The sequence below is a fragment of the Peromyscus maniculatus genome, chromosome 4, assembly GCF_049852395.1.
Source record: "Peromyscus maniculatus bairdii isolate BWxNUB_F1_BW_parent chromosome 4, HU_Pman_BW_mat_3.1, whole genome shotgun sequence".
Classification (NCBI taxonomy): Eukaryota; Metazoa; Chordata; class Mammalia; order Rodentia; family Cricetidae; genus Peromyscus; species Peromyscus maniculatus.
The window spans coordinates 8,307,365-8,318,162 of record NC_134855.1 but is presented as its reverse complement, the minus strand read 5'-3'; the positions used below and the strand labels follow the sequence as shown (position 1 = coordinate 8,318,162).

At 54.9% G+C, this 10,798-nt stretch overlaps 1 protein-coding gene across 2 annotated transcripts in view; it reads left to right on the top strand.

Annotated features, from left to right (window-relative positions):
- The first annotated feature begins 358 nt into the window (after positions 1-358).
- Positions 359-10,798, top strand: part of Lamc3 (laminin subunit gamma 3) — a 59,000-nt gene continuing 48,560 nt past the window's right edge. For both annotated transcript variants that reach the window (XM_076568952.1, XM_016001991.3), the window contains exon 1: positions 359-859. In XM_076568952.1, the coding sequence (XP_076425067.1) occupies positions 442-859 (418 nt within the window). In that variant the 5' untranslated portion in view covers positions 359-441. The remainder of the gene's footprint in view (positions 860-10,798) is intronic.

Genomic DNA, 10,798 nt, shown 5'->3' with positions numbered 1-10,798 from the left:
CCGCAGCACTTTTGAAGGAGAAACGCGGACAGGTATGGAAGGAAACTCCCAGAGGTCATTCCGCCAGGTGAAGAAATGCCTGCCCTTGCCTTGCCTTTCGCCTCTGGAGGGTTCACCAGCGCACGGCTTCCATAGAAATGTCCCACTAATGGTGTCTCTACCCAGCCCATTTGTCAGAGAGGACCGAGGGCCAGGCTGCCTCACAGTCCCGGGGCGCAGCCCAGTCGGAACAAACGGGCACTCCCGGGCACGTCCAGCAGGTGGGGGTGAGCACGAAGGGACTGAGCTCGGACGGTGGGGTGTCGCCTGCGTGGGTCCCGCCCTCAGATGCCGTCGGGTTCCGCCTGCAGGGGAGGGCTGCGGGGCCAGTGGAGCGCAGAGGGGTCGAGCGCCGAACGCGGCGCAGCGTGGATCGGGGCGCAGCGTGGATTGGGCACGAAAATGGCTGTGTCCGGGGTCCTGTCCCGCCTGGCAACAGTGGCGTCGGTGGCGCTGGTGTCCCTGGTGGCGCTGGTGATGCTAGAGGAGGGTTGCGCGGAGGGCGCCGGCATGGGCTCTTGCTACGACGGCGCGGGGCGCGCACAGCGCTGTCTGCCTGAGTTCGAGAACGCGGCGTTCGGCCGTCGCGCCGAGGCCTCGCACACGTGCGGACGCCCTCCCGAGGACTTCTGCCCGCACGTGGGGGCTCCAGGCGCCGGGCCACAGTGCCAGCGCTGCGACGATGCGGATCCTCGGCTCCGCCACGACGCCTCGTACCTCACAGACTTCCACAGCCCCGATGACAGCACCTGGTGGCAGAGCCCATCCATGGCTTTCGGGGTGCAGTACCCCACCTCGGTTAACCTTACCCTGCGCCTAGGTAAGCGTGTGTCCCCTGTCTCCTTGTTTCCATCCCATGGAGGGCCTGGCAGAGGAGGAGGGCTGTGCACCTGGGCCAGGCTGCAGGACCCAGATGTGAAAAGTCAGGACCTGAGCTGCCGGAGACCAGCCCAAGGGGCGCCCCTAAGGGTTTCTGGGGACAGAAAGCCTCCTTCAATTTTTGCAGAGCTGTGAAACTGAGTGAAGCAACAATTCCCAGGAAGAATTGTTAGGGAAGAGTGTGTGTGTGTGTGTGTGTGTGTGTGTGTGTGTGTGTGAGAGAGAGAGAGAGAGAGAGAGAGAGAGAGAGAGAGAGAGAGAGAGAGAGAGAGAGAGAGAGAGAGAGACCTCCATGATGACCTGGTCCAGGCAGGGACTCCTAATCTGGTCAGCTTCAAAGGCCCAGTGGACCTCCACGGTCGCGAGCAGTCTGGGGATGGGAGGCAGATGAAAGCTGTAGCACCCTGGACAGGACAATGGTTTCTTCCTGCCACTGGATAGCCACCCGGCACATTGTCGCAGCCCTCTGCCTTGTCCATGAATTGCTCCACCCAGCCTGAGCCAAGGTGCAGGAGCATTGGGCCCCCGGGGATAGGAACCCAGGGCCTCCCTTCCCCCCTGAAGCTGGACTCTTCTCTGCCCACTCCAAGTCCAGACGAGCCCAATGTCTTCCTTGCTATGTCCTGGACACTGCGAATCTTCCAAAGCTTTGATAACTTGGATTTGGTATTTTCATAATTCATTTTGGCACTAAACCTGACCTGAGGCTCTTTATAGGCTTTGTGTATCTCAGTACGAGCCAATATTCATATGTTTTGCTACTGAAACCTCCTTTGCGTACAGCCTCCAAGTCCGGAATGAAGGCCGTTAGGTAAGCACTCCATCCCTTAGCTACGTACACCCTCACAATAATACCCCGAGAAGTTCTGAATTCCAAAACACACCCGGAGCCAGCAATTTGGATAACAGACGATGAACTGTCCCCATGAAAAACTGGAAGCTCAGAGAGGGTGAGTGCTTTGTGCACAGACACACAGCTGCTGAACGACAGGCAGGACACAGACATTCCTGTGCAATGGAGATCAGAACATGAACTTGGCATGTGCTGCACCACTCATGACTAAGCTAGTTCTTCCCCATGGGTGGCAAAGCCCTGGCAAGACTAGGAAATGGCCTTGTCCTTGGAAAAGAGAGGTGGGAAGGATATTTAACCCCTTCGGCAGCACAGGCAGGCACATTCCTCTTGCATCCCAAACCCACTTCCCAGGGGTGAGGACGTGGTGACTGTCCAGAGCAGGAGGTGGAACTTGGTGAGGTGGGGTCTGCCCAGACAGGAAGCAGGAAGCTGGGGAGTTGGCTGACGGGACTGGCAAGACCCCAAGGCCATGGGAGGAATTTGGGGCAGGGTGAGGGACTGTGAGGGAGACACAGTGTTCCTAACAAAGACTGTCACATGTGCCCATGAAATCCAGATGCCAAGGAGGGCTCAGGCCTCAGGCACTGGGGGAGGGGGAGGCAGAGTGGGAAGTCCGTGTTTGCCGTAGGGGGCAGCCATGTTCACAGCGGTGCTTGGGCCACGCCTCATAAATGCGACCTTTAGATGCTTCCACGAGCAGTCTCTGGGCATCACGGATCCTCCAATGTGAATGTGAGCGTGAGCGAAGATGCCAGATGCTCACGCATGTACAAGGCACATACATCTGGGGTGGGTCTTCCCATCCTATTGGACAGCAGCATCATGAATGAATGACTGGGTGAATGAATGACTGTCTGGGTGAATGAATGAATGGCAGTGTCACACTGCATCCTGGACGCTGGGCCAATTCAGTGTTCTCTTGCTGGTTCCAAAAGCAGGATGGGGTATAATCATGCAGAGGGACTTTGGACTCAGGCATAGCGTAGCCACTACTGAGAAGTTGGGACTCCGTGTTGCACCTCAGTTTCCCTGCCTGTCCTGTGGGGACAAGAGCAGGCTGGGGAAGTGGCTCTGTTGATGGGGTGTTTTTCTAGCACGCACGGGCCCTGGGTTCGCTCCCAGCACTAAATACTGCTGATGGAACTCAGGAGGCAGAGGCAGGAGAATCAGGAGCAGGCTAGCCTTGTCCTGTCTCAAAAAAATAAAAATAAGAAGTTGCTGCCCCTGAGGACAGTCACACAGTGACAGTGCTCAGGAGCCACCATGGCCCTCATGGATGAACAGGAAGCCCTGGGTAGGGGCTGAGCCCTGTGGATGGGCTCTGAATCAGGGAATAAGGGCTTAGCCTGTTCCAAGGCATCCGGAACCAGGGCCGGGTTGTGACGGCCCATTTGGGAGCTAGCTGTCTTAATTTTGCTGCAGCTAACGCATGGGTCATGATATCCAGGGATCAAGAGTTCCTTGGCCATTAGCTGAGGTGGGCTGGTCACACATCCCAGCAGCCCTCTGCTGCCCCGTGTGCTGGGTGGGAGGGGAAAGTCGGAGGCAGCTCTGGCCAGGGTCCCCTGGAGGGGGTGGGGTGAGGAGTGGGAGAAGAGGCGGCGGAGGTCGGCTAAGGATGGAGGTCACAGCGTTCCCAGCTCCCCGCAGCTCCTGACATCTGGTCCAGATCCTATCCCGCAGTTGTTGCTGAGCCAGGTCTTCCTGCCCGTAATGAAAGGCCACAGTGGGGATGGTCGGGCCGGCTGCTCTCAGGGCTTCACTGAGGCCTGGAGAAGACAGTAGGGCTGGGGTGAGGGGTGGGTGGAGGGAGGAGGAAACAGAGGGCCATGCGGTGACAGACTGTTCAAGGACCAGTTAGTGGCTGTGCCTGCACCAGACACTCTGGCCAGCATTTCAGCAGGGCGGAATTTATTCTTCACATATGGGGAAACTGAGGCTCTGGGGATAAGGTCAGTTGTTCAGGGTCATCCAGGGTAAAGAATAGCTCCACTCCAGAGCTCCGCTGTCTGCCCTTAGGACAGAGTGGAAGGGGAAGCTTGGCCCCGAGCTTTCTGCCCTCCATCCCAGAAGAAACCGGTGTGATGGCTCTTGGTGTCTGTCCTCTTGTCTTGGGTTGTCAGGACTCTCAGGACCATAGAAAAATGCAGCTGGGTCCCAAGCCCCCAAGTGGAGGGGGAAGTAGCCGGATAGGCCACTGACATCCACCTGCCCGGTGTGACCTTGGCTCTTAGCCATAAGAATACAGCTATGCCCGTGACTGCAGGCCAGTCACAGGACACTGTGGGGAAAATCAGAGCTCTGAGAATACACGTGGGACACAGAAGCCTCAGTGGGAGCGGGCGGTGGAGGGGGCGGGGGGTCAGCACTGGCCTTTCAGGGCCTGCAGGTACTAGGAGTTGAGAGAAGCCAGAGCACTCCAGGCCGGAGGGAGCAGACAGGCAGCTCCATGGATCTGGAACCCTCCAAGCCTAGATGGCCCCGGGGGAGGAAAGAACACTGTAGAGGTTAAGCAGCCATGGTGGAGGGCCCGGCTTGGCTAGGAACAGGACCAGGGACCCTGCAGGACCCCAGAGGTCCCAAGGCTCCTGAGTCTCCTGAGCTTCGGCTCTGTTGTGCCCCCTCTGGAGTGGGTGGGTATGTTTGCCTTGGCTAAGGCCAGAGCCCGGGGACAGAGTCCTCAATCCACCTCCTCAAGGGATTTGGCTGGAATGCTAGGCCCCAGGCAGGTCAAGAGTCAAGGCAGTGGTCTTGGACAGCCTCCCTCCACCCACAGAAGTGGCCCTGGGCCAGCTGGCCCCACCCCCACTCCCCAGGGCCTCCCACAGGGATCTAGGAGGGTCCTGCAGTGGTGGGGAAGATGAATGGCGTACCAGCCTCCCATAGTCCCTTTCCACGTGGCTCTCCTTCCCTTCCTGTGGGGCCTTGCTGTAAACACCCCGACTTCTACTGGCTCACTTTCTCTTCTCAACTTCTGCAAACCCTGACTAGCTCATAAAACAGTGGGCACCCACTGGGTGCCAGATCCCAAGCCCTGGGGGTGTGGCAGAGAACCTGCCCTGTCCACTCAGCTTAGGGTGCCCTCCTTCAGGAGCTTCCGGCCAGGCCTGCACTCGCCTGCCTTTCTGCCCTGGCCCTGAGTACCACCGTCATCCCCAGCTGTGAGTGGAGCAGGGCCCTTGTTTTCAGGCTTCCCCTCACACCCAGCCCAGGCACCCTGGCTCAGTCAGTGAATACCAGAATGACTGAACAGCAGCTGAAGTTCGCTTGTGAGCCTTGCAGACATCTGATCACTTTGCCCTCTAATTATCACGCTCATTTTGCACACAGGGAAACTGAGGCACAGCACTGACCTACCCAGTTATCAAGAGAGGAGTCAGGCATCTGACCAGTGCGTCTCCAGCGCCCAGTGTTCTCTGCAGGAGCAAGGGAGGGAGGGAGTGGAGAAATGTCGAGTGAAGGTCGGCCCTTCTAGAGGCATTGCTGAAGTGTTCCAAACATGGCTTCCTCCCTGCCTGGCCCTGGCCCTGGCCCTTCTGAGGCCGGCCAGCCCTTACCCCATCCCATGGCCTGGCTTCACCTGCTGGAATCGGGATCCACCTCTGAGATGACCCACCCCTTCCCAAAGGCATCACTTGTCTCAGCCCAGCCTCCCACCCGAGCCCTAGGCTGGACATTTAAGCAGCTTCCAAACACCATGTGGTCCTTGGAGCTCAAGCAGGGCCCAGAAAGAAAGAAAGGACCCTGTAGTGCTCCCGGGAGCACTCCAACAGTCAGGCGCAGCCAGCGCGGCTGCCCGGGACCGTCTCCACAGCACAGTTGTCACCCAGCCCAGAAATGAAGCAAAGTGATGGGTGCTAGTCACGAGGGGACAAGTGCTTCCCGATTCCACTTCTAGAAAGTTCCTGGAGCCGTCAAATTCACAGAGGCAGAAAGTAGAAGGGGCCACAGGGGACTGGGGAGGGGATGGAGAGTGTTTAAGTGGGCAGTGTGGGTGACGGCATCACAGCGCAATGGACCGCTGCCATGGACTGCACACTCAGAAATGGCTAAGAGAGGATGCTTTTAATTTATGTACTCTTCTTAAAGAAAAGTGCCCCCTCTCTGACCCCCCATATACTTAGGCAAGTATTTCTCAAGTCAACACCCTCTTCAGCCCTAAGACTGTTTGCCAAAGTGTCCAGTCGCTCTCCAGATCCCCCATTAGCCCCTCTCTCCACTCTTCCCTCTGCCCTTCCTCTGTTTATCGCCTATGTTTATTTATGTCCGGCTGTGGTTTGGAATGTCCACCCCCTTCGCTGCAAACTTGTGTTCTGTCGACTCCAGTGATCACAGCTGGGCCTGGGCCTCAGAACGGTTCTTGACACAAAGCCTTGTGCAATCACCGATCAGAGAAAACCTGTTTCCTCTCCCCGGCTAGACAACAGACTCGACAGCCTTGATGAGCGTTAGGTGGGAGAGCTGGTATGGAGCCAGGCCTGGTTCAGTCTGGTTCCTGTGCCTGTGGATTGGGATCTCAGAGGGACCCCAGTTCTTCACAGGGACTCCAAATGCCCGGGGCTGCCAAAAGCTAGCTTGGGAAATACAGGACTTGACAGTGGATGTCAGGGCCTGGGGCTCGGGCCTGGGGTGGCTCTCATATGGGAAGTAGCTCCCAGTGGTTGGTGTCAGTCTGGCCTGCCCATGTGTTCCAGCTCAAACCTTGCGCCCCCTCTGGCGCCACCCCCGCTCCACCCCTCGTGGATCCCCAGATGGCTGTAATTAAAGTTTGTTTTGTTTCCATATTCCCAAAATAAGCCTGGCCTACCCACCAGGTCAGCACCGGATGCAGACCAACTTGGTTTACGGCAGTCCTGAGTCTCGACGGGCTTTATGTCCCAGGTGGTGGGGTAGATGTGCCCTAGCGCCTGGTGCTTGGCTCAGGTGGCCCTTGCCATGACAGCCACCAAAGCCTGGTGGCAAATCTCTGCGTCTCCGTGAGCATCTGTATCCCTTTCCTAGAAGCCCTGTCTCCCTGGGCATCCAGAGAGCCCCCTTGGAAGGGTAGCTGGCTCTGAATAGCTTTTCTGAGGGCCTGAGGACCAACTGTGTCCAGTTGGGACCCCTTCTCATTAGTGGAGTGCATCCCACAATGGGACTGGGGGGGGGGGGTGGTCAGACAGACAGTGTGCAAATGTGCCCAGCAGGCTTAGTAGGTGCTCAATGCAGTAGGCTGGGCTGAGATGCATGAGAGGTAGTTCAGGGAGTTGGGGAACAGTATTCAAGGTAGAGGGAACAGTACACCGGGTGGCCTAGAGCTAAGGAGCAAAACTATCACCCTGGAACCTCTCTGATTCCCGGAGCCTACAGTAAGAGCCTGGGTGGCTGTGGGTGTAATGCCTGTCACTGTATAGCGGGGCCATTTCCTTCCCCTGCCTTTCAGGCTGTCTTCCTCACAGAGCAGGCTGGAGTTGTCTTCTAATTAACTCTCCAACAAGCCATCCCTCTGAGCCCCTGTGATGTTGCCTCAGCCGCTCTCCTGGCTCGGCAAGGAAGGAGCTACGAAGTTCCCCAGAGCAGAAGCCTCGCTTGCGTGCATGCAGTCCGTGACCCTCTTCTTCCGAGGGCAGCCTCCCTGCCAGTCACCTTTGAAGTGTCCTGGCTCCCTCCTGGGAGGTGTCTGACTGCTCACTGTTTACCAGGCACCTGTGTCCTCCCCAGTGCCTGCACATCTGGGTACATCTGGGCCTGGCGCTCCTACTAGGGAGCGGGCCTGGCACCGCCCGACCCCGCCTAGGCCCCTGAACACCCTCTTGTGAAGGGCTCAGAAGCTCTGTGCCAACTGCGCTGCCACGGAACTCTAGAAAACATCTTAAAACGGAACCTGGCAAGGCGGCTGCTTTTTAAAAAGTTTCGTAAAGCTGGGTTTCCTCCAATTTTAAATTAGAACAAGCTTCAGGAAAGAAAATTGGGAAAAACAGGGAAGCTGAAGGAGGAACAGTTGTGCTGAGTTCCGAGGACAAACATGCTCGCCAATTAGACGGCTGTCTTTGGGGCCCATGCCTTTGGTTTGGTTTTTCTGAGACAGTCCCAGGGATCCCGGCAGGCCTTGAACTCACTGTATAGCCAAGGACGGCTTTGAACTCCTGATTCTCCTGCCTCTACCTCCCGAGTGCTGAGATGACAAGCGTGTACCACCACACCTGACTGGGACCTAGTCTTTTAACTTTCTTTTTTTAATTATTTCTGTGTGTTTTCTGTGTATGTGCACACGAGGTCACCTCAGGGTGCGGTTCCTCAGCTGCTCTCCTCTTTGTTTCTCGAGACAGGGTCTCTCACAGGCCTTGGAGCTCGTGGATTCAGGTAGGCTGGGTGGCCAGCGAGCCCCAGGATTATCCTGTGCCCACCCCCACATCTGGTTACAGGCACACATCCCGACACCCAGTCCTTTAGGCTAAGGACTTGAACTCAGGTCCTCATGCTGTGGGGCACACACTTTCCCCGTGAGCCGCCTGCCCAGGCCCTCACGATCCTGCACAGCACCTTGGTTCTTCTTCCCTTCCACCATCTGGACTCGGGCTTTGGTCACCGTGGGAACTGCTGTCCTGTCATCCCTGTAGCTGTTTCTTCAGATGCCCAGTTTTCCCAAGTCTATAAAATGCCTTGACGGTGGTCTGTGCTTTCAGGCCATGACCCCCCACCACGAAGCTTCTTTTGTCGGTTACTGGGAATAGTCCTGCGGCTCCGGTCTCTGTCAGCAAACTGTTTCCCCACAGGGGCAATGCATTTACCCTAAATTTTTCTTTTGTTGTGGTGCAGTCGGCATAGCTCATGATTGGATCCCCTTTCAAGTGTGCGCAATTTGGGGTCACAAACACATTCCCCCGTTCTGAAGCTGTACCGAGGGCTTTCAACTTAAGAAACAGAATGGGCTGCCCCCCCCAACCCTGCAGCCCCATTATAAAATGTATAATCTCTTAAAAACATTTACTGTTTAATTATGTGTACGCTGTGTGTGTCTATGTGTGGGTGTGTACATGGGAGAGGAGGTGCCGAGGAGCCCAGGGAGGGTGTCAGGTCCCTTGGAGCTAGAGTTACGGTAGTTGTGAGCCGCCCAGTGCCGGGAACTCTAATACTCAGTAAGAGTCAAATACGCTCTGAGACCCTGAGTCATCTCACCGGGCCCTGTACAACTGAGGTGTGTGTGTGTGTGTGTGTGTGTGTGTGTGTGTGTGTGTGTGTACCTGTGGAGGTGTGGTGTGGGTGTGGTGTGTGGTGTGTGATGTGTGTGTACTATGTGTGGTGTGTGTGTTACGTGTATATATGTGTGTGGTGTATATGTGGTTTGTGTGTGTGTGTGCCTGTGGAGGTGTGGTGTGGGTGTGGGGAAGTGTGGTGTGGGTGTGGGGAGGTGTGGTGTGTGTGTGGTGTGTGATGTGTGTGTAGTATGTGTGGTGTGTGTTTGTTACATGTATATATGTGTGTGGTGTATATGTGGTTTGTGTGTGGTGTGTGTGTAGTGCTTGCATGTATGTGTGGTATGTGTGGTGTGTGTGTTTGTGATATGTACATATGTGTGTGTGGTTTTGTGTGGTATGTGCTGTGTGTGGTGTGTGTTTGTATGTGGCATGTGTGGTGTGTATACGGTATATGTGTGTATGTGTGGGGTGTGTGTGGTATGTGGTGTGTGTGGTATGCATATGCGTGGTGTGGTATGTGTGGTGTGTGTGGTATGTGATGTGTGGTGTGTGTATGTGTGGTGTGTGTGTGTGTGGTGTGTAATGTGTGGTATGTGATGTGTGGTGTGTATATGTGTGGTGTGTGTGTGTGTGTGTGTGTATGTGTGTGTGTGTGTGTGGTATGATGTGTGGTATGTGATGTGTGGTGTGTGTATGTGTGTGTGTGTGTGTGGTGTGTGATGTGTGGTGTAGCTAGAGTTTTTCTGCCTTGCCCACAGTCAGGACAAATCTCTTTCACCCGCCAGTCCCACAGCCGCTCAGACCCAACCAAGTAAACACAGAGACTTATATTGCTTACAAACTGTATGGCCGTGGCAGGCTTCTTGCTAACTGTTCTTATAGCTTAAATTAATCCATTTCCATAAATCTATACCTTGCCACATGGCTGGTGGCTTACCGGCATCTTCACATGCTGCTGGTCATGGCTGTGGCTGGCAGTGTCTCTCCTCCTCAGCCTTCTGCTTCCCAGAATTCTCCTCTCTCCTTGTCCCACCTACTTCCTGCCTGGCCACTGGCCATTCAGTGTTTTATTTATTGACCAATCAGAGCAACAGATTTGATATACAGACCATCCCACAGCACTTCCCCTTTTCTTTTTTTAAAAAGGAAGGTTTTAACTTTTATACATCTCCAAAGCCAGCTTGGTATATTTGGGAATTTGGGCGTAGCTTCTCTTAACTACTTCCTGCTGGAGGGGGGCGCTGTATCTTATGGGGACACAAAGAAAATTTTAGGATCATAGAGTAGTCCGTGAGACCGTATCGTCTGAGCCAGTTGCCTTGAAACGATTCTGGATGTTGGATCATCTGGGCCATGGTGTCATCGGAGACCTTTCAGGTGGTCTTGGCTGGTCAAACCTGATGTATCTTAATCTGGAACAAATCCATAGCCTCTGGCTTTCTGTAGAAACAAAAGCAGAGCCTCCTTTCTAAAGCAACATATCCTTACATCCACATTTTGAAGTCAAGGTACCTTTAAAATATACATTTTGGCATAACTCAACAGCTTTTGTAATCAAATGTTTTTCTTCAGTTACAAATATCAAAGAGAACATAATCCAGATTCTCTGTGTGGTAGTCATCTTTATGTGGCTTATTTTTTATATTACCTTGAGCCTATTGCTTTAAACTGCAGCCTTTTAAGCCTGAAACGGCGCTGTGGCTGCTGGCTCCACCCACTTCAGCTTCCCAACATGGCGGTGGTACGTTTTCCGCCAGCTCTGGGAGCCATCGTGGGTCTATGCTTTCATCAAAGCAGCGTGTAGCCCAGAAACCTCTTTTTTTTTTTTTTAATAATAGTAAAGACT